Below are 24,730 nucleotides of genomic sequence, written 5' to 3'. Positions count from 1 at the left end.
ATATAGAATTGTCTATTTATTATATATATATATATCAAAGATTATACCGTCGCTAGTTTGATTTTTCTTTTGGGTACAAAGAATTAAGAACATAACCAATTTTGAGTACAATATTTGCACAGTCAAAATATATATAACCAAAATTGTGTCAAGAAAGTGAACTCATGAGATGGACAAATGACACATGTATTGTTCTTTACATTATTGCTAGAAAAATGTTAAGGACCACAATTTATAAACCACATCTAAACTATCTCTTTAATAAATGTAAAATCTACTTTTATTGTGGACCTTAAATAAAGTTAATTTATATGCGGTCTACAAAATATAATTTACCTAGCATCACCATTGTTGCTAACATACATATATGTTGTGAAGTAACATGGTTTGTCAAACGAATTAAAGATAGTAATTAATAAAAACTAACTTGTCTAGAGCTAAGTCATATATGTTAACCAACAGAAACAGAAATAGAGAAAGAGAGTCAAGAGTTTTTAGAGAGAGAAGTAGAAAAATTGTAATCTTAGGTGTATATTTCCTTAGCTGTTAAGTAAGTACATATCTCATTATTTATACACATCTCAGCCTCCTTAACAAACTAACAACTTAACTAACTTTCTAATCTTCATACAAATGGCAATATCCTAGCCTTACAATGTAATCTCTATCATCCCCCCACAATCTCATGTTTGAATGATCCTAACATGAGATTGGTACAATGAATGCAAAATAATGGAGCACTGAGACCTTTGGTTAATATGTCAGCAAATTGCTCCTTGGATGAGATAAACTGCACCAGAAGCTTGTTTTTGGCTACTCTCTCCCAAACAAAGTGTACATCTATTTCAATGTGTTTTGTCCGTTGATGTTGTACTAGGTTGAAGAACAAGGTTATAGCAGAAAGATTGTGACAAAACAGCATAGGAGTTACAGATATTGGAACATGCATGAAAGTGAGAATCTATTGAATCTAATCCAGTTCAACTGCCGTGGAAGATAAAGCATGATACTCGGCCTTAGTTAATGAACGTGAAATTGTTTGTTGCTTCTTAGATGACCACGAGATAGGATTATTTCCTAAGAACATAGCTAAGCATGTTGTAGATCGTCGATTATTGGGATCACTCGCCCAATCAGCATCACTAAAAGTATGTAATGTCAAATCTCCCTTAGAGTAGGAGATGCCAAAATCAAGGTTCTAAAAAATGCTAGGCACTAGTTGGGCGGCGGACAGGGGTCTAGCGCTTAGGCGGATACCTAGGCGGCCTAGGCAGATTTATGTATATTTATTATATATATATATATTATTTGTAAAATTTTAGGGCTTTTTATGTTAGTTTTATAACATTTACTCAGCCCACATATTTTAATTATTATTGGCCTTTGCTATTTTCTTGATTAAGATTGGGCTTTGCTTCTCATTTAATAAACAACCTTGTTTCTTTATATAAAAATAAATTTCTTATTCCTGATGATAAAGACAAAAAAATGACAAAAAAAAAAAAAAAAGAGAAGACATAAACGTGGCAAATAAACAACCACATCTCTCTTCCCATTTTAATTTCTTATCAGCCCATGAACCACACAAAATCCCAGAAATCTCTCTCTCTCTCTCTCCCTCTTTCTTTTTCCAGAAACCTTTAGCAAAGCAACCAACCATGGCTCTCTTTTTCTCTCTCTTGTTCTTTTTCCAGAAACCTCTAGCAAAGCAACCATGGCTATATTCAGATGCAAATGCAGATGGGAGTTTCGATGTAAATGTGAGAGTTCGAGTTGTAGATACGATGAGAGTTCGAGATGGCAAGAGTTGTAGAGCCTTCAACGCTGGCAAGAGTGGAGACTGTGGAAACTGGGAGAGACGATCGACGATGATGGCCCAGAAAACCTCTTGAAGTCGCAGCTGGTGAGTGCACTGTAGTTGAGGAAGAAGAGATGAAGTGGCTGACAACGAGACTTGGGTTTTGCAATTAGGGTAGCTGCAGGGTAGAGGAAGTTAGAAGTCAGAAATTTAGAATAAAGATAGGATTTTTTTATTTTTTAATTTCCGAAAAAAAAAAAATGGGTCCAGCTCCGCCTAGAGGCCAAGCGATTTTTCTGGCCAATTTGTAAGAAAACGCCTCGGATGGTGACCACCCAGCACATAGGAGGCCGCTTAGGTCGTTTTTTAGAACACTGGCTAAAATCCATCGTACCTTTCAAATACCTCAAAATTCTTTTGACAGCAATGAAATGGGAGACCATTAGATTCTTCATGAATTGTCAAACTTGGTGCACAGAAAAAGAAATATCGGGCATGGTAAATGTGAGGTATTGGAATGCTCCCACTACACTTCTATACAATGTAGGATTAGAGTAGGGCTCACCATCATCCATGAGTAACTTGTTGTATGGGAGACTAGGTGTATCACAAGACATTCACTCAATCATTTTGGTTTTAACAAGCAAATCCTGCATATATTTCTGTTGTGACAGAAATAAACCATTCGCAGTTTTGGAAATCTGAATTCCCAGAAAGAAGTGAAGAGGACCTAAGTCTTTGATATCAAATTCAGAAGTTAAGTCTCTAATCACTTGTTGTATCTCAGTGGGATCATTGCCTGTAATGATAATGTCATCAACATAAAGCAATAATATCACAATATTTGCATCAACAGTTTTTACAAATAATGACGAATCAGAGTAATTGTTATGAAATCCCAACTGAGGCAAAAAAGAGGTGAACTTGTCATTCCATGCCCTTGGGGCCTGCTTCAATCCATAGAGTGATTTATGCAATTTACACACCAAAGATGGATTCTGAGGATCCTCAAAGCCAGGTGGTTGAGCCATGTACACTTCCTTTTGCAGAATTCCATGGAGGAATGCTTTCTTGACATCAAGTCGATAGAGTGACCAATTGAAATTAGCAGCCAATGCTAAAACAATCCTTACTGTGGTGGGTTTAACAACCAGGCTAAAAGTTTCACTGTAATCGAGACCAGGCTCTTAACAAAAGCCTTTGGCAACCAATCAGGCTTTATGCCTTGCTATTAACCCATCTGAATGCCTTTTTGATTTTGAAAATCCATTTACACACCACTAAGTTCTTATTTGCTATTAAAGAGACTAAACTCCATGTCCCCTGATCATGTAAAGCACTAATTTCCTTCTTCATTGCTTAAGACCACACTGAACTCTTAAGAGCATATTTATATGATGATGATTCACGCAGAAACAGATCAATATCATTGGAGTCCGCAAGTGTAGATAAGAAAACCTTCTTCTTAATAATACCATTCTTACTCCTAGTTTGCATAGGATGTAAGTTTAATGGTGGTATGTAGAGAACCACTTGTAAAGTATCTGGACTATGATCAAGTGCCACAGGGATAGAGGTTGTGTATGAAATTGCACCAGTAATTGACTGAGATGAACTTTAGGAATCAGGTGAGAGTGATGAATGTGGGGATATAGAGGAAGACACTACAACAGATGGTGAACTTGGTGATGACTCAGAGTTACTTGAAGTATTGAATTGAGAAAATGAGGGAGGAACTGTACTTGAGTTGATAACTAGAGAAGGTAAGGTAACTATATTATGTTATGTGACCACATAAGAAGAAAAAAGACCATTAAACTTATTAGAACAGAAAGATTTGTTTTAGTTTGTGCCAATAAATCTATATAAGGAAATTCATTCTCACTAAACACCACATGTCTAGAAACAAAGAATTTATTTTGAGACACAACGTAACAAATGTACCCTTTGTATTTGGATGCATAGCCCAAGAAGACACACTTTGTAGTCTTGGCTTAAAGTTTAGTTTAGTTATATGGTCTTAATAAAGGATAACAGACACAACCAAATGTTCTCAAGTGATGAAGTACTGGGACAACACCATATAAGGCTTCAAAGGGAGACTTATTAGACAATATGGGAGTAGGCATCCTATTAATAAGATAGATAGTTGTTTGACATGCAAAAGACCAAAACTTGGAGGGTATTTTGGCTGTTTGTAACAATGTGACTGTGGTTTCAATGAGATGTCTATGCTTTTGTTCAGCCTTGCCATTTTGTTCTAGAGTGTAAGGGCAAGATTTTTTTTATGGGAAATGCTTTTCTGTAAAAGAAATGATTGAAGAGTTTTGCTAATATATTCACCACCACCATAACTTTGCAAAACTTTTATATTTGCAGAGAATTGTATGAGAACATAACAATGAAAACCAACAAAAGTGGCACAAAGATCAGATTTATTAATCATTGGGAAAAATCCAAGAATACCTGGTACATTCATCAATGAAGACAACATAGTACTTATATCCATCCACTGATTTACAAGGTGCAGGACCCCAAAGATCACTGTGTACCACTTCAAAGGGAATTATAGATTTATTAACACTGGAAGAAAAAGGCAGCTTGCAGAATTTGCCCTCTAAACAGCTTTGCCACATTTTAGGACTAGATTCTTTGGAAAAAAAAACAACATTAGATTTATGCAACATTAGAGACACAACAGAATTAGATGGATGTCCTAATCTATTATGCCCCGATAGTAAAGTTAACAAGCTGACCAATGAGAGCTTTATTAGAGACAGTACTTTTGAGAAGCTACAGGACACACAGTGGCTGGGAAGAGATTGGATAGAGTCCATTATTGCACAACCCTTTGTATAGGATCCTTCCTATGACCTTGTGCTGAATCAAAACAAAAGGCATCAAAGATAAGCCAACAATTATTGTCTAAACATCTCTTATGTACTGAGAAAAGATTTTGTGTTAATTTAGGAACATATAACACATAGTTCAATTTGATAGGATATATAAAAGGTTTAAAGATAGTGCTACCAATGTGAGATACCAGAGATAAATTGGGATAAGGAGATGCCAGAGATAAATTGGAGAGATTAGCAATCATATGATTTGTGGCACCTGAATCAGTGATCCACACTTGTGGGTTAGATGTAGAAGCATGTGAAGGTTTGATTGTGAGACCATAGTATGGTAAGCATGCAGTAAAGCCTGTGATTGAGACTGATGTCTAAGAACCTGTGAGTGAACCTTTTGTTATGGATATGCATCAACCTGAGAGTATTGATACCCTTGTTGTGGAGATGAAGGGATAATGGAATAAGTAGAATGATCTCCAGCACCAATATAATTGTGACCATTCTCATTATAAAAACAGAACCATGTATTATGATTAAATCGCCCACAAATTTGACACCTTGGCTTCTCAGGTGGAGTAGAGGGAATAGGTTGCTGTGTATTTGGAAATTGACCAAGTATGCCAGGACTTAGACTTTGAATGACATGTGTTTAAGTAGGTATATACTGTCGAGGTGAAAAGCTTCTTGTGCATTGATTGAACCTGCCTTTGCCCTTGTTCTTATTAGCATTGAACTGCTTGAATCCACCAGATAAAAAACTGGTTTAATGAGGCCCTCTCTAAGTTGGAGTATTAGCAATCATAGTTGTCATAAATGGTGTATTGACAGTGGACTCGAGAATAGCTTCTTCAGCAAGTAATTGTATCCGAAATTCCTTCAAAGAAATGACATTTTCACACCCCTTTATCATAGTCTGAAATGTATTGTACTATGCTGGTAAACCATTTAATGCAAGTATAACAATATCCTTATCAAGAAAATAAACCCCAGCATCATAAAGATAATCTCTAGCTTCCTTTATCTTCTGTAAGTACTGAGTAATGGAATCAGAGCCCTTTTTAATTGTTTGCAGATTTGATTTCATCTGAAAAATGCTAGTCTTCGAGACAGTTAGAAACTGCTCTTGTAATCGAATCCAGAGATCCCTAGAACTGGCACTTGCAATCACACATGACATAGTTACAGGACTCAAAGATGTAGTGAGTAATTGCATTAGGGCTTTATCATGCATCATCCAAACCAAATACTCATCACTATCAGAGGAAGAAGATGAATTGGACGAATTAACATCAGATTCTCTAGAATGAGAGGTAAATCAAGCAGGACAAGGATGAGATCCATCAACAAACCCTAGAATTCCATTACTTTCAAGTAGTAATTTCATTTGGAAATGCCAATTTAGGTAGTTCGAATCATCTATTTAACATTCACAGATGTAGAAATCGATGACACCAATGCAGTTATCGGTGATTGAAGAAGCTGTAATTGAGAGGTAGTTACCATTTTTACGATATTGTGAGTTGACGACTTCGGAATTTGGCATAAATGTCTCTGAGAACAAGCATCAAACACCTGGAGTGCACGAATTGAAGAAGACGAAATCGCAGCAAGTGTCACAGTTGCAGAACCCTAGGGATGAAGAGAAACCCTAAATTGCAAAGCAGATGGAGTGAATTCGATCAAGAACCACGAGCAAGAAACAAGAAGATCAATGAAGACGAAGAATCAAAGCTGCGGAAGACTCGGATCGAAGGTCAAGCGTGAGCTTTCATGGCGATCGATACCATGTTAACCAACAAAAACAAAAATAAAGAGAGAAAGAGAGTCGAGAGTTTTTAGAGAGAGAAGTAGAAAAACTGTAATCTTCTGTGTATATTTCCTTAGCTGTTAAGCAAGTACATATCTCAGTATTTATATACATCTCAGCCTCCTTAACAAACTAACAACTTAACTAACTTTCTAATCTTCATACAAGTGGCAATATCCTAGCCTTACAATGTAATCTCTATCAATATATAGTTGTCATGCATACGGTGATTACAACGGTGTCAAGACAAAGACTCAAAGAGATATATAATGTATTTGGTTGGTCATTACCCAAATATTAAAATTAAACTTGGTCATTACCTCTTTTTCTCCATTTTCCATCCTGGCATATCCAAGATACCAGCGGCTGATTCATGCAGAAATGTACTTTTTGCTTCGACTTGCTCATCATGAGTACTCCCTAGTTCAGCTTAACTCTCAATATCTAATAAAATCGAACGCCAATAGATTATAAAATAATTTGTCTGCACGTATATACATGTGTGCCTCCAAGAAAATTTCTATCTTGTTTTTTATTATTATCGTTTTTAATTTCCATTATTCAGTCAGGGTATTAATGTCATCACCTAAATTGTATAAAACAACTATGAGACAGAAACATGATTATTCTGCGTTACTATCTTTGCTATATGCTTCTAAAAAATAACGTGGAGTCTAATTCATTTGGTTTGTTCTGTTGGGTTAATTGGCACACTCATACGCAGGTCATTAAATTACAACATAAATTCGTAATGGTAGTGTTCATTTACATGGCTACCATTGAAATCTTCACATTCTTCTTATTCTTATTCCTCTCCTTCCATCCTCAAAGCGCTGCCACCTGCGGTCAATCGAAATGCTCCTACGAGGGCCCGGTGGTTCGTTTCCCTTTCAGCTGGATAGGTTACCAACAAGCCTCAAAAAATTGTGGGTGGCCAGGGTTTTCTCTCTCATGCAACAGCAACAGTCAAACCATCATCACTCTGCAATCTTCTAGGGAATTCATTGTCCAAAACATCGACTACTTGTACCAAGTTGTAACGATCAACGATGGGGATAACTGCCTCCCTAAACGGCTTCTCAACAACGACCTCGATCTTGTAAATTCACCCTTCTATTACACGAACAGCCCTCTAAACTACACATTCCTAAACTGCTCGTTCTATTATAAAATTTGGTCTGCGCCCTTGATCTCTTGCCTTAGCAGTGAGACATACAAGGTCATTGTTGTGCCGACGAGCTTCTTATCGCCACCTGATCACGAACCGTACCGTCGTTATTGTGTTCCAATGTCGACAACTTTGGTTCCAAGCTTATTTGATTGGCTAGATCTTGACCTAGGAGCTCAGTTGACATGGTCTATGCCTGATTGTCGTTATTGTGAAGCAAGGGGTCTTGCTTGTGGGGCCAATAATGGCAGCATTTCCAGCCCTAGGTGCTTTGGTCCGTCGGAACCCGGTATGTTTATAAAACGCTACTTAGACATATAAAACTGATATTTTTAGTAACACTGTTTATTACAATTGAGTTTCACATATAATTGTACGATGTACCTGCATTATCTATAAGGTGTTAATTAGCATTGGTATCAATTTGTACATATGTCTAAATAGAGTTAGTGGATACATAATCAACAGCTTAACCAATACACAATTTGACAACATAAACAAATACTATCACCTTTATTAGAGATAAGCTACTAAAATTCTACAAACGTATGTTACAATCTGTAGTACTGTATCTCATTATGTCGTATTGTCACTTGAGTTAGGTAGGTACACTCTAACTTTAATGTAACCAAAAATATATGTTATGCTGTATTGTTTAACAAGAAAATATTTGTGCGTAACAATATACATGTATTACCAAAATGTTTTCTAATGGAATGCAATTGAATGTTAATTGCAATTTAATCCCAGCTCTCTCAACAGTTGTAAGGTATTGCATAGCGATGGCCGCAGTAATTTTAGGGATATTGAGCATTGGGGCACTTGCAGTTTATATTTTTGACAAAAAAAGGGCTCGTGGTGAGCATCGCCAACCCAATATGGAATTATCTATCATCACCTATCAACAACCTTCTGTCGAGTTATTTGGTCTTGATCGTCCGACCATCGAATCGTATCCCAAGATTCAACTTGGTGAGAGGTCGGAATTTCCAAAGCAACTCGTTGATGACAATACTTGCCCTATATGTTTGGGTGAGTACCAGCCAAAGGAAACCCTGAGGACTATACCACAATGCAACCATTATTTTCACGCTAATTGCATAGATGAGTGGCTTAGAAGGAATGCAACGTGCCCGCTTTGTCGACTTCCACCCAAATAATGGGGATGCCTAGCTAATGTTGAGGTGTGAACTTGTTGCAGATCAACAAACTTCAATTCCTGCAGACTTGTTCTTCATTTCTGTTTGTTTTAAAGTTTAGTTCCAGTTGCAATATACAGTTAGGATATCTGAATGACTTTGTAGTCTGCCAGCTGTCATATCAGTTGTGTATGTAGAATAAGTGAAACATGTGCAGTCGTATCACGGTCATCTTGTCTTTTTGCTCACACACATCAATTCAGTGTGAATGTTGTAATTGAATCCAACAATTAAAGAAGGAGCAACATCCTCCATTGTTCTCTGCCACTGTCATCTTTTTTTCCATTACATTCGTTCAATGTAGAATCCTAACCATAGATTAAAAGAACTACAAATACTAACTTGGTATTAGAGCTTGGTTTGATTTTGAATCAAGGGATGAGAACTGTAAAGAAATTTTCTGGATTTACAACGAAGAACTCAGTCGAATCAAAGAACGAGATGGCTAGATCTTGAGGTGAGCTTCAAGCTCCAATCTTCACTGGAGTTAACTCCGATTTCTGGTGTATCAGAATGAAGAGATTTCAAGTATCCTAACCTTTGGAAATTCGTGGATGAAGGTTCTGAACTTCCATCCGATTTCGAAGCAACAAGTCGTTGCTCAGGATCTAATTGCTCATGATGCAAGTGCCTTGGGGTTGATCTAAGGGGCAAATGCTGACGAGATCTTTCCTCAGATTGCAAATCAAGAGACAGTCAAAGCAACTTGGGATACCTTGAATCAGGAGTACAAGGGTGATTTACAAGTTATGACAGTATAACTTCGAGGTATTCGTAATATGCTAGAATGATAAATGGTGAAGTATTGTCTAATTACTTGACTAGATTTTTGGATTGATTAATCAGATAGTTTACCCCATCATATGATAACATTGTATCTGTAATTGAGGGAACCAAGAAAATTAGTGATTTTGATCCCACTGAGGTAGTTGCTACGCTTAAGGGATTTGAACAAAGACTGATTAGACATATTGAGGGTGGAGATGTCACCGAGAGAGCATTCAATAATCTTAGTATGTAACCTAGAAATAACTCACGTACTAGTAATTCCAAGAATATGAAGTTTTGGAAGAATAAAAAGAAAAAGGGTTTGTAAACCATGAGAGAAATTTGGTGCAGTAGTGAAGTGTAATGGCAATAAGGACAATTCAAAAGAAGGTTGTAAAACTTGCAGAAATCTTTAATATGGTGAATGATAGTTCAAGAGAACACCAAAGTGCTACAAGTGTGGCAAATTTGGTCACATTGCTAAGGATTGCATGAGTAAAATCATTCAACATGCTTATTATGCCAAGAGAGTTGAGGAGGAAAGTTCAATGTTCTTTGCATGCAATTCTGCAACTATGGTCAGAAATGAACATGTTTGGTTCATTGATAGTGGTTGCAATAACCACATGACTTCACATGAATCATTACTTGTAAATGTGGACAAGACTATGATTACTAGGATCAACATGGGTAATGTTAAATTGTTCAAGCCACATGGAAAGGTACTTTAGTTTTAGTGATTGATGCTAAAAATGGAACAAGACACATTAAGGAGGTAATGTTGGCCCTTAGTTGAGATGAAAACTTGCTGAGTGTGGGTCAAATGATCCAACATGGTGTTGGGGTGTGAGTCCATATTTGATTAGAAATGTAATTATGGATTTATTGTATTTCCTAGTTGGTTAGGATTCATTCCTTTAATTGTCCGCAGGATATGTGGTGTGTATAAATATATATCCTCTGAGAGAGAAGAATAACAAGCAACAAAGAATTAAACCCTAAATACAAATTTCATCTTAGTACCAGAGCAGGTTTTGGCCTATCTTTGTCTCAACTTTAATCTCAGTTATTGCCAGCGTGAAATTTTTTTTTTTCTTGCTGGCTGCCCAGTCGACTGCAGAATGCCGAGAGTTCTTCGACTTGTTGCCAAAATCACTAACCAAAAAACAATCACCGACTGCCAAGACAAAGCCACAACCTATGGCGAACGACAGGGCTGTTATCCCAGCCATGGTACCAACATCAGGAATCCAGTGTCCACATGGGAAGGATGTAGCAACAGCTTTGATGAATAATACACCTAGAAGTGGGCCTGCCAAGAAAGCCCAAAACCCACAGGAAAAAGGAATTGAAATCGAGTGCCAACTCAAATCATGCTGCCAGCGATTTGGGCCCAACCTGCCTACCAGCGGGAAAAAAAAGGAAGCCGACCCAGATGAACTGGGCCTACAACTCTCTCTCTTAAATATGATTACTTTGAACGGGGTGTCTGAAGATCCAAGTAACACATGCATTTCCCTAATTGCGTCCATTGATCATGATACATGTTGGATTATTAACTTCGGAGGTACAGATCAAATGACTTATGATCATACTTTCTTTAATTTCATAACATCGCCTTCACGAAATAGTATAGTTATTGCCAATGGAGGAGTTGCTCCAGTTACAAGAGCCGGATCAATTGCACTTACTCTGACTCTCTCCCTACACAATTGTCTACTTGTTCCCACACTATCTAGTAATTTATTATATGTGGGACAAGTCACCGAACAATTAGACTGCGTTGTGCTAATGTTTTCTTTATTTTGTTTACTTCAAGATATCCAAACTTAGGCGATCATTGGGCGTGGTACTAAGAGGAGAGGTTGTACTATGTTAACGATGTTGCACAAGGGCGTGCTCATCAAGTTCAAAGTCAGGATAGTAAAAAGTTGAAGACTATTTAGTTGTGGCATCGTCATCTTGGTCATGCCTTCGATATTTGTGGAAATTACTTCCATCATTATTTGGTAATATTTCAGATTCCTGCCTTAAGTGTAATGTATGTGCATTATCTAAAAGTGATCGTGCTTTGTATTCCCTAAGTTTTATTAAAAGAACAGTTCCTTTTGAGTTAATTCATTCGGATGTGTGTGGACCATCTCCGGTTACTTCTCGGTATGGAATTCGTTGGTTTGTCACATTTGTTGACAATTGCACTAGAATGACTTAGTCGTATCTCATTAAAAATAAGAGTGATATGGGCAAAATCTTCAAAACATTTTATCACATGGTCTACACACAATATTCGTTTCTTGTTAGGGTTCTTCGCTTTAACAATGGTGGCGAATATCTCAATCAGGACATGTCCCAATTCTTCAAAGACAAAGGTATTCTCCATGAGACTATGTGTCCTCAAACCCCACAACAAAATGGAGTAGCTGAACGGAAAAATAGACATTTAATTGAGATTACATGTGCACTTCTAATTGGTGCATATGCACCCAAAACATATTGGGCCGATGCAATGACCGAAGTCGTTTATCTCATGATTCGAATGCCATCGCGAGTTCTCTCTTTTCAAACTCCCTTGGATGTGCTTGCTAATCATGTCTCTTTCCCTTCCACCCTTCATCTCAAACCCCGAGTTTTTGGGTGTGTAACTTACCTCCATCTTCATAAAAATCAACGGAGCAAGCTTGATCCATGTGCAGTACGATGTGTTTTCATTGGCTTTAGCCCTCAACAAAAGGGGTATATATGTTATCATCCCCCTACTCAACATGTATACGTCATCATGGACGTGACCTTCTCGGAAGACAAATTTTTTTCCCCTCCAGCCATACTCTTCAAGGGGAGACAACTGAAGATGAAGATTATGGGTAGATGGATGTCGACCCAACTAGCCTTGCTATTCCTAATAACTTAGACTATGATGGAGCTGCAAGTGGCCCAACTGAGCGTGATGACTATCAAGCTGCAGGTGGCCCAAATGGGCATGATAACAACTTGGGAATAGAAAGCCCAAATGGACGTGAGGCGGTAGAAAAATTGTGACAGCATCGAGTACAATGAAAGCCCAAATGGGCTAGATGACCAGGCCGAAATGGCAGCAAATGGGCTAGCTGTTGTCGGGCTATAAAAGGAAATTTTGTTTGGTGTTTGCCTACGTGGGCATGCTGCAAGGGATAAGGCCAGACTTAGTGTGCCTTACAATGATAACAACGGTCCCCTCAACTTTCTCAAGTACACATTAGTCATACGAATATCCTTCCCGAGGTAACTCACTCAAAACCTACTAAATCAGTTTATGTGTTACCTCTTGGACAAAATCACAAAAAACCACCAGACAAGTACTCCCCAGAAGGGAAGGTGCAATATTCAACTGCTAACTATGTCTCCACTCATCGACTTTCGCCAAAATACTGTGCACTTGTTCAACAAATGGAAAATATTAAAATTCCTACCAGGGTAGAAGAAGCCTTGAGAGATCCAAAGTGGATAGAGGTGATGCAAATTGAGATAGAGGCATTACAGAAAAATAAGACATGGAGAGTGGTTACACTTTCCAACGGTAAGAAATCAGTGGGGTGCAAATGGGTGTTTACCATCAAATATAAGGCGGATGGAGCGATTGACAAATACAAGGTAAGATTAGTAGCCAAAGGATATACTCATACCTTTGGTGTTGACTATCAGGAAACTTTTGCTCTAGTTGCAAAAAATGAATACCATTAGAGTTTTGTTATCTCTTGCTGCTAATCTTGATTAGCCTCTAAGATAGTTTGATGTAAAAAGTGTCTTTTTACACAGGGATGTAGAGGAAAAGGTATACATAGATTTTCCACCAGGCTACAGCATTGAAAACTCCAATGGGAAAGTATGCAAACTTTAGAAGGCATTATATGGTTTGAAACAGTCACTAAGAGCATGGTTTGGGCGATTTTCTCAAGCCATTAAAAAGTATGGATATTGACAAGGAAATTCAGATCATACCTTATTCATCAAGCGTAAGAATGGTAAGGTGACTTTGCTCATTATATATATGGATGATATGATTGTTACAGGTGATGATACAAATGAGATTGAACAGTTACAGGGGTACTTGTCCTCCGAGTTCAAGATGAAAGATCTAGGAGGACTCAAATACTTCCTGGGAATCGAAGTTGCTAGGTCTCAAGAAGGCATATACTTATTGCAACCAAAGTATGGTATGCTAGCATGTAAACCTGTGGACATTCCGATCATGCAAATTACCACAATCAAGTCCCGACGAATAAAGAAAGGTATCAAAGGTTAGTTGGAAGATTGATTTATTTATCACTTACATTATTTATCACTTACATGACCCAATATTTATTACGCAGAAGATAGCTAATAATCCAGTACAACATGATATAACCAAGCACGTTGAGGTAGACATGCACTTCATAAAAGAAAAGCTAGATGTTAAGCTCATTGACATTCTGTTTGTCAGTATGAAAGAATAATTGACTGACATCTTAACTCATGTAATTTCTACTGGAAGATTTCAGGACTCACTTGATAACAACTTGAGGGAGAGTGTTGGCATGTGAGTCCCTATTTTATTAGGAATGTAATTATGGATTTATTGTATTTCCTAGTTGGTTAGGATTCATTCCTTTAATTGTACTGCAGGACATGTGGTGTGTATAAATATATATCATTTGACAGAAAAGAATAAGAAGCAACAAAGAATTAAACCCTAAATACAAATTTCATCTCTTGGTTATTTCTTACTGTTTGAAAATGATATAGTGGCAATCTTTGAGGATAGGCAACTTGAGCATCGTGTGCAAAACTTTGCAGATGACAAGGAATAAATGTTTTCCTTTACTCATGGAAGACATGAATCTAATGTCTAGAAAATTAAGATGTGATAGAAGAAAATGTTTGGAAATGGCATAGGATAATGAAACACCTAAACTTCCAAAGTCTATAATTTCTTAGAGAGAAAGAAAATGGTATATAGGCTACCAAAACTAAAAGGAAGTGGTGAAGTTTGTGCAGGATGTGTTGCAGTAAAACAAGACAGGGAGGCTTTTCCGTAAAGGTCAAGTACGAATAGCTTTAAGCTTTCACAACCATTGGAATTGATACACCTTAATTAGTGTGGACTGATGCAGATGACTACAATAGGAGCCAAGTCGAGTAGAAATGGTTGGAGAACCTATCTAGTTATTACGGTATTTCTCTAATCCAATACTTTTGACCACATTATTTAATTGATAGTTTGTTTCATGTATACTATATAATGTGATACCTCTCTATATGATTCTGTTGAATGTAATTTGGAATGTACTTCTAAAATATCATTCATATGTTTTGGCCAAAGATTCCTGAATTAAATCTCTGAGTATTCTCCTTCCACCATGGAAGGTTAAAGATCGCTTATCACACATTCACATGTTTAAATGACTAGTAGCTTAACCCAACAATGCCGTGGATATTCTCAACGAAATGCCCTTAACATAGTCAAAGATAAAAAACCTAACTACTAGACAACGATGATGTCTCAGGTCAAAAGACTATTTTGCATTATTGCAACTTATGAGTTCTTACCTGACATGTATGTTAAAACTCTTTGTTGATCGTCGTTCAGTGTTCTCAATAACCTTTCGGGCACTTATTTGTTTATCTTAGTGTTTAACACTTAATGACTTGACACTAGTCATACTCTTGCTTGAGTTAACATAATACATGCTAACCTTAGTGGATTGTCAACGCCCAATCGACAACCCTATGACTAGGAACGTTTTAGGAATGAATATAAGAAAAAAGGTCTCATTGATCTAACTTACTTAGATCATTTTTCTCTTGGGTTGAAAATTCTCACACACAGTCCAACACCCCTGAAGGGTTAAATAGCATATTACGACATTGCCAAGCTTTCTGCTCGCGACAAGAAGGAAAAGTCAAATGCATTAGTTAACCCTATCTTTAATACATTTTTGATTGAAGATCAACTCAAATAAATAAGTAAGGAATCTTTGTCACGATCAATCAAGGATACTTACATTATCATCCCAAGATATTATATTATAATTAATATCTTTGGGATTATTCGTTCCTTATCCATCCTACGGATGACACACATTGACCAATGAGAAGTGTGTGGGCAAAACCCTAACCCTATGGCTAGCCACCTCCCTGTATACCTCATCTCCATAATTTAGGGTAAGCTTTTGCTACGCAATTAAGCTCTAAACACTTACTATTTTAAGAGAAACTGACGTAGGCATTGGAGATCCATTGACCAACCTCCCCCTTCCCCCAAACACCCACCTCGTGGGTGCGTGAGGCTTTGGGCTTGTTTAAAGGTGTTATTTTGTTTCGTAGGTACAATTTCATCAAAATTGAAGACGATGGAATTTTGTTACCACAATAATAATCAATCATTGATTCGATTTCAGTTTATCATTTTCCTTTATCAACAACTAACCTAATCAAATGTATAGTTTTAAGATCCATTGAGGATCCTCATTGTAATTTATTTTAGTTGTTTAAAAAAGTAACTTAATCAAATTAAGTTGTGTTCCAATTATTTAAAGGGAGCTTTAATGAAAATGACTTTGGCCAAGTTTATTTTAACCAAAAACCATCTAATAACTTTATATAATGTAAGGGTTTTTTTTGTCATTAAAATTTTAAGTTTGTCATTTTTATTAAAATTGAAGGGTTTTTTTATATTAAAATTTAAGTCTTTTTAATTAAATAAAGTTATAGCATGATTTTTTATTAAAATAAACTTAGCCCAAGCCTTTTTTTTTTTTTATGAAAGTTCCCATTAAAATTACATAGCAATATCTCATCAAATTTATCCTTTAGATCAGCAAATCAATTGTTTTGGATTACAATTTTAATATCACTATTTCTTAACTGAATACTGACTATTTCTAAAACTGAACAAGGGAACTATCATTATTTTTTAAATTGAACCCATCATTATCTCTTAAACTAAACATTGACTATTTCTAGAATTGAACATGAGTATTATCACTATTTCTTAAACTAAATACTAACTATTTCTAAAACTAAACACTGACTATTTATTAAATAGAACACTGACACTATCACTATTTCTTAAACTAAGCACTGACTATTTCTTAAATTGAACACTGGTAAGATCACTATTTCTTAAACTGATCATTGACTATTTCTTAAACTAAACATTGGTAACCACCGAAGTTCCTCCTTATGTAATCCACAGGGCCGGCCCAGGCCCAGTGCTGGCAGGTGACTGTTCGGGGCCCAAAATAATTGGGGCCACCAAAATTATTAGAATGATATATTTATATATGGTTTTATAAGAGTATAAATTTATAAAATTTGGTTCAATGACAAAGAATTTTAACTAGAACTTGTGGTTTTGTTGTTTGAAATTAATGAGGAGGTATTGGGTTCAAAACACCATGTGTGCTTATCTACTTTTCAATTTTTACAAATTTCTTTTCATAAGAGTATAAATATATACAATTTGGGTAAATGATCAAGAAGTTTAATTAGAATGAATGGTTTTTGTTGTTTAAAATTAACGAGAGGTCCTAAGTTCGAAATGCCAAGTGCATGTTTATTCTTTTCAATTTTTACAAATTTTTGTTTGGTTGTTAATTTATTTTTAATTAGTAGCTAGTAGTTATGTGGGTTGTTATTTTTAAACATGTATTCCAATTCAAGTCTAATCTTCAACAAAAAGTAAGTATAATTTTATTGATGTCTTACGTGTGAAAAAAAATATTTTTTTTTATATAAAATAAGGGCACATTTTCTAGCATAACCCCGGGCCTAAAAAATCTCTAGATCAGCCCTGGTAATCCAAGTGATAAAACCCTAGTTATGTAGTTCGAAATCGCCACTCTCATGAGTCATATGTTGTCAATTGTAATCAGGACCGGCCCTGAGTATTGAAGGGCCCTGTGCAAAACTTAGATGGAGGCCATTCATTTTTTTAATGTTATATTTCTTTATTATTATTTTTTTTCAATTTTTTAATCTCTAAAACTAAAATATTACAAGTTACTGCAACAAAAATAAGTTGTTTGATCAGCTAGGTGCTTTTCCTTACCTTTAAAGGTCCTGAGTTCAATACACGTTGAATGCCTTTTTATAACCCATGTGTTGGATTCAAACCCAGCACATGGGTTATAAAAAAGAAGAGCTAAACCGCTTGCGCTATAACCACAGATAAGGTTATCTTTTGCATCTAATCTATTTTATATGCATCTGTATACATGTAATGAAAATTTAGGGGCCCTTCCGAATCGGGGGCCCTATGCGATGGCACCTGTTGCACACCCTCAGGGTCAGCTCTGATTGTAATCAAAGACTTTTTATTTTTTGATTTTCAAACATAGGAGGTACCCAATATTTGTTAATATACAATTGCATTGTAACATTTTACGTTAAAATTGTATATTAACCACTATTTCAATTCGTTACACTCGTTATCCTGCACTTCGTTATCATAGTAATGCCAACCTTTACAAAAAGGGATGACAGGCAATCAAACCCAACAACTAAAACCGGAACATAAGGATACGTACAACATATTTATGTATAAAAAAATATTCGATAATCTGGCAAAATTCCACCATTATTATTATTCCACCTTTGAATTGAGAAATAATTAGTCAGTTAAATACAAGTGTCTTTTTGCTGTTAGTGTACACGTCAGCACAAGGAAAAGTATTCAAAGAGAGAGAGAGAGAGAGAATGCGGAGAGTCTATTTCCTCTACGATTCATTTCTTCTTTCAGGACCAAGGTATTAAATATCGGTAATATCGAAAATATCGGTAGTCCGAAAACACGGAAATATCGATGGAAATATCGGGATAATATCGATATCGATAAAAATTACATGGAAACCATGGAAATTGTAAGAAAAACTTGGAAATTTTTATTGAAACTTTGCAGGATGTTTATTTAGTCAATTATCTATTAGTTTATCACAAAAAATTGGAAGGAAATGCATTACATGATGGATTTAACATTATCAAGTTGATTATATAGCGAGCTGACAAACATTGTGAGTGTAGAAAATATGTAGTAATTAATGAAAGAAGTTTAAACACATCAATTAGGGCTTATTGTGGCAAGTTTTTTAGATATGACCTCGCATCAAGTTGTCTTTTGTGTTAATTTGTAATCTTAACTGGTTTTGTTGTGTTGTGTCAATTAGTTAAATTAAGCGGTACATCCAATTGGGGCTTATAAACATTTTAATTCTCCTTAAAAATCTAAGGTCATTTAATCAGGTTTTTAAGTGATTCTTTAAAGTTTAAGGGGTATTCGATCATGATTTTTAAGAAATTCATACATTCCAAATGTATTCATTTAGAAATTGATTCGAAGAGATTTTTAAAAAGTTGGGAAACTCGAAAAAATTAGAAATATTTCACATAATATTTTAAACATTCTCAAATCGCTCCTTGAATCACTTAAAATTTTACATAAAAGTTTTAAAAATTATTAAACTTCATCAACCATACACACACACAGGCATGCCACCACATACGCACACAACACACACACACAGACCTCACACGCATAAGTCTCTCTCTCTCTCTCTCTATCCTTCTCTCTTCTTCTCTGAGCTCCCTTCTCCCCCTTCTCCATTCTCCCACACACACAGATCTCCCACACGGGTTCGAGCTTCCCCTCTCCCCTGTGCTTTCCTCCGCGCTTTATTTCTTCCTTCACACAAAACCCCTTCGATTGCTTCAATCTGCAGCGTTTTTACTTCTGGGTTTCAAGCTTTACGATCCAATTTTCCCATTTTTTTCTTCAATCCGCGATGATGGCGTTTTTACTTCTGGGTTTCAACTTGAAACTCGGCGTCTCTGCAACTCGGCGCCTCTGCAACTCGGCGTCTCTGCAAGCTTTACGATCCGCGGCGTCTCTGCAACTCGGCGCCTCAGATCCAGGCCGACGCCGACGGTAGGCATGGCGGACGTTTGAGGACTCTGAGTCTCCCTCCGACGATAGCTCTCACTGGGTTTCAACTTGAAACTCGGCGTCTCTGCAACTCGGCGTCTCTGCAAGCTTTACGATTCGCGGCGTCTCTGCAACTCGACGCCTTAGATCCAGGCCGACGTCGACGGTAGGCATGGCGGACGTTTGAGGACTCTGAGTCTCCCTTCGACGATAGCTCTCACGCAGAGACTTCCAGCACAAGAGAGATTCGCAAAACCCTAAGCTTTGGACTTTACAGAGGTATGCTTGTTTTTCTTTTTCTTTGAGCCTGTTGCAAGGTTTTTGGGACGAAATCGGCACACCCATTTCCGGCGTTCTTCTCCGGTTCGCACGTATCCAAAATATCGCGACATTTTCGGTAATATCGCGATATTATCGATATTATCGAAAATATCGCGATATTTTGTCGAAAACTGCTTGGATAGTAATTAAAATATCGGTACCGTGAAAAACCGATAATATCGGCGATATTTCACCGATATTATCGGCATTTTGTTCCATGTTCAGGACACAACGACTTTCTTATGAAAATGGATATTTTCTGGATTTCTTCCATCTAATCCTCTTCATCAAACAATCTGGACCCTTAAAATTTGATCCAATGACTAAAAATAGGGGCCCACTCTAAAGTTATAATAATTTTAGCCGTTGAATCAAATTTCAAATGTCCGGATTGTTCGATGAAGAGGATTATATCTGGAAAAGATCCATCTTCATAAAAAAGTCGTTGTGTCTAGAAAGAAGAAAGCTGATAGGAATGAATTGTAGAGGAAATAGATTCTCCGAATCAAGAGATCCGGAAAGGATCCCTTTCCCTTTCTTATATCTACACCGAATCAAGAGGGACACGTCTGTTGCCAACCCACTTACATAGGTGGAGCACATAAGCGGGCCAAGACTAACGTTAGGAGTAAAATTGGAAGCTCGATAAATTATGAGAAATTTTATTTAAACCCATGTAACTTATTTCTACACAATTTATTAAATTTTAGATGTGAAATGTCTTTTTTTATCCAATTGCATAATTACCATCAACTACAAGATAAAATTAAGAATAAAATTATAATTTATCAATAGACCCCACCCAATAATTAAACCCTATCATCACATCAAACTCTACCATCACGCAATCTTTACTATATGTTCATTCTAGCTAACACTCTAAGACACTCTTATAAAGAAAAATAGCTCTTTTGACCGATGGATGGTGATATTGTGGCTCATGAAGATAGTTAAAAGTGCTTTGATAGATACGTGGAGATTTTCTTTTCTTGGAGATTATCTTTTCTATCTTTACATTTGCAGATACGGTTCCTACTATATCTTGCTTTGAACACTAAGGGATAACAGTTTAAGTGGTAATATACCATTTAGGGCTGGGTTCGGTTCGAAAAATTTCGATTCGGTTCAATTTTTTTTCGGTTCAGTTTTTTCAGTTGGGCCGGTTTTTTTTTTTTTCCTTCTTCTTCTACAAACACATTTGCATTTAATCTTGCATTCTCTGGTGCTTCTAGTGAGCATGTATGTTATTGTAGACATCGAAATTTCGGTAAATAAATGTTGACCGATAAATCAAAATTTCAACGCTCATGTATTACATAAATTTTACACGTAGTGTATGTCTAAACAAAAAATCGAAATAAGTTGGAAAAGTCATCAAACATGACACGTGTCAACACCTGGCAGAAACGACTTATTTCATCTGGAATATTATATTCAAAATTAGGCCTTGGAAATTTCTATAAATAGAAGGCTAATTCATTCATTTCAAGGACCCAATTCATATTACACCTTGAAGCTCTGAAACTCCGAAGCTCTCAAGCATCCAGGTTCCCAAAGAATCAAGAAAGCCTTCTTCGTTCTTCGTTCATCGTTCTTCCAAGATCAAGCCCCAACGGCCCTTTGGATCAACAATCATCCACCAATTCAAGATCAAGCCCCGACGGCCCTTGAAGAAAGTGTTCTTCGTTCTTCGTTCATCGTTCTTCCAAGATCAAGCCCCAACGGCCCTTGGATAAACAAGCCACCGTTCTTCAAGATCAAGCCCAAAAGCCCCTTGAAGATCCGTTCATCACTGTTCTTCAAGATCAAGCCCAAAAGCCCTTGAAGATCCGTTCATCACTGTTCTTCAAGATCAAGCTCAAAAGCCCTTGAAGATCCGCTCATCACCGTTATTCAAGATCAAGCCTCAACGGCCCTTGAAGAAACACTCATCCTCAAGATCAAGCCCCAACGGCTCCTTGAAGATCCGCTCAAATCCACTTTCCAAGATCAAGCCTCGACGACCATTGGATCAATCACACATCAACAAATACACACCTTACGGAGATCGAATCAGAGGATCAAATTTGAGAGAGATTGTAACCCAAAATCATCAAATACAAATATTTGTTTGTGCACGTTGTTCTTGTCTCTTGCGTTTCAGGAATTTTCCGTGTTCACAAATTGGCACGCCCAATGGGACCATCTCTACCTCTCATCTCTTTCTCCGTTCAAGGAATCCAAACACACCTCAAAGTCAATGACATCAAGAAAGGGACAAGCCGTTCTTGCAACCATTGAAGGAAGGATCCTAAGCACTTCTGCCGCAAACGGACAATCCATTGGCGCCACAACCGCTCATCAACATGCCACTTCAAAGTTGGTGCTGCTAAAGGAGCAAGGGGAGCACCGAAGCATGATGTTGAGGCACATAAGATGACATCCCAAAGCAGCCAATGACGTTCTTCATCAGCATCCTGGATGTCTAAAGGAAAGTCACGTCTATTGGTCGCACAAGTCATGACTATCGGCGTTACCTCCATTGAAGAACAACTGACTCAAATGAATGAAGCGATTGCAAGGCTAACACAGATTGTGGAAGAAAAAGACTTGCAAATCGCTACACTCGTCAGCCGACTGGAGCCACAAAACGGCGAGAACCCTAACCCAGAAGATGAGCCTACGGTGGAGAGAATCGATGTGAAGCCGGAGCCAGACCAAGTAGCGGTACTCATGGGATATCTTTCTATCCAGCAGCTGCAAGAGATGATCACCAACACCATCAAGGCACAGTACGAAGGGAGCTCAAATACCTATGGGTTGTACTCGAAGCCGTATTAAAAAAAGATCGACGCCTTAAGGATGCCGAAGGGTTATCAACCGCCAAAGTTCATGCAATTTGATGGAAAGGGAAACCCGAAACAGCACATTGCCCACTTTGTTGAAACTTGCAACAACGCAGGGACCGAAGGGGACTACCTCGCCAAGCAGTTTGTGCGCTCGCTAAAAGGAAACGCCTTTGAATGGTACACGGACCTAAAGCCTGAGTCCATCAACAGCTGGGAGCAATTGGAGCGGGAATTCCTCAACCGCTTCTACAGCACTCGCCGCACTGTGAGCATGCTAGAGCTAACAAGCACAAAGCAATGGAAGGACGAGCCAGTCATTGACTACATCAACAGATGGCGCACTCTAAGCCTCGACTGTAAAGACAGGCTATCGGAAACCTCTTCAATCGAGATGTGCATCCAAGGCATGCAATGGGGTTTGCAATACATCTTTCAAGGCATCAAACCACAGACCTTCGAAGAGCTAGCCACCAGCGCCCATGACATGGAGTTAAGCATCGCCCATCATGGGAAGAAGGAACCGATCGCCGACTACAAGAACAACAAAGTTCTTGAGACAAAGGTGGAGAAGGCTACGTGGAAATCCACAAAGGAAGCAATGACAGTCAACACAGCTCCCGTCAAAATCCCTGCACGAGGCAAGGCGATTCAAACCGAAGCTTTTCGTGATCAAGAAATGCGTAGACACACTTTGAAGGAGCTTGAGGAGAAGACTTATCCATTCCCCGACTCTGATGTGGTTGCCATGCTAGATGACTTATTGGACAAGAAGGTGATCAGTTTGCCTGAGTGCAAACGGCCGGAAGAGATGAGTCGTACCGACAGTCCAAGATACTGTAAATTCCACCGCTTCATCAGTCATCCGACAGAAAAATGCTTCGTGCTGAAAGATCTCATCATAAAGCTGGCTCAGAAAGGAATCATCGAGCTAGATCTTGACGATGTGGTGAAGTCAAACTACACCACCATCACTTCTGGCTCTTTCAATTCAAAATTTTCACCTCAACCGCTGGGGGCATGCTCCAAAACCACGTCAGTTAAGTCAAGTGAAGTTGAAGGATGGACGCATGTTACTCCAAAGAAACTGCGTAAGAAGCATACGTCTCATCCACAAGTTCACCAATTGGAAAGGGGGCAAAGCAGCTCTTGTCAACCTCCAAAGCTACACGAAAGTGTCGAGGATGATGAAATTGCGACACAAAGATCGTCTGTTGCCATCACGATGCGCGACTTCTTACCCGAAGACTTCTTCAATCACTCGGTCAAGGCTCCTTGCTATGAAGATTATGAGGAGCGCCTCTCCAAAATTGCTTGACAAATCTACCAAAAGCTCATCTCCTGCACGAGCCTAAACTGCATGGCACTAAGCTCCTGGTCTGCATAAGCATAAAAGGCAACACCAACGCTCCTTGCCTGCACGAGCTGAAACTGCAACACGGCACAATGCTCCTGGTCTGCACGAGCATAAAAGGCAACACCAACGCTCCTTGCCTGCATGAGCTGAAACTGCAAACGGCACAAAAAAGAAAATAGCAAAAAAAAATATATGTATGTATTTGAACTACGTTACGACTTGATCTCTTCTTTAGAGGGGTACGTAGGCAGCTTGAATATTCAAAATTTCGAGTTCAGTCACATCAAAATATAAATAAATGTTTTATTTTATTAAAAAAAATGATGAATACATATGTTTATGTATTTACAAAAAAAAAAAATATATGCAAATGGCCGACAAAAGCAAATGATGGTGGTAGCCTTTGTAATGTATATATACAAAAATGGCTGACAAAAGCAGGAAAAGCAGATGATGGTGGTGCAGCCTGCCAGTTGCAATCAGTCTCTATCTCCCTCTTCATTTTTGGTCCGACTCTTTCACTCCCCAAATACAAACCCAGTCTCAACAGCGACAACAATACGCCCTCAATCAACGGCCTTCTTTCTGCCACAATCATGCCAGAGAATGCTAACAAGAAGATTCAGGGATCTTTTATTGCCATAGTCTTTGCCATGCAGGGGTTTGAAATTTTAGCAGGCATGAATCTGCAACTACTTGAT

The 24,730-nt window shown here is 37.8% G+C and overlaps 1 protein-coding gene across 1 annotated transcript; it reads left to right on the top strand.

Annotated features, from left to right (window-relative positions):
* Nucleotides 1-7,208: 7,208 nt before the first annotated feature.
* LOC103404748 (RING-H2 finger protein ATL20-like) lies at nt 7,209-8,785 on the top strand. Its single transcript, XM_008343706.2, has 2 exons — nt 7,209-7,914; nt 8,376-8,785. The coding sequence occupies exons 1-2, from the start codon at nt 7,209-7,211 to the stop codon at nt 8,783-8,785; spliced, it is 1,116 nt and encodes a 371-aa protein (XP_008341928.2).
* The last annotated feature ends 15,945 nt before the right edge of the window (nt 8,786-24,730 follow it).

Source organism: Malus domestica, chromosome 14 (assembly GCF_042453785.1).
Source record: "Malus domestica chromosome 14, GDT2T_hap1".
Classification (NCBI taxonomy): Eukaryota; Viridiplantae; Streptophyta; class Magnoliopsida; order Rosales; family Rosaceae; genus Malus; species Malus domestica.
This window is presented reverse-complemented; position numbering and strand designations above follow the sequence as displayed.

Coding starts and splice junctions, on each gene's coding strand:
- LOC103404748 (XM_008343706.2), top strand. CDS start 7,209: ATGGTAGTGTTCATTTACATGGCTACCATTGAAATCTTCACATTCTTC. Junction 7,915..8,375: donor CTTTGGTCCGTCGGAACCCG/GTATGTTTATAA, acceptor ATTTAATCCCAG/CTCTCTCAACAGTTGTAAGG.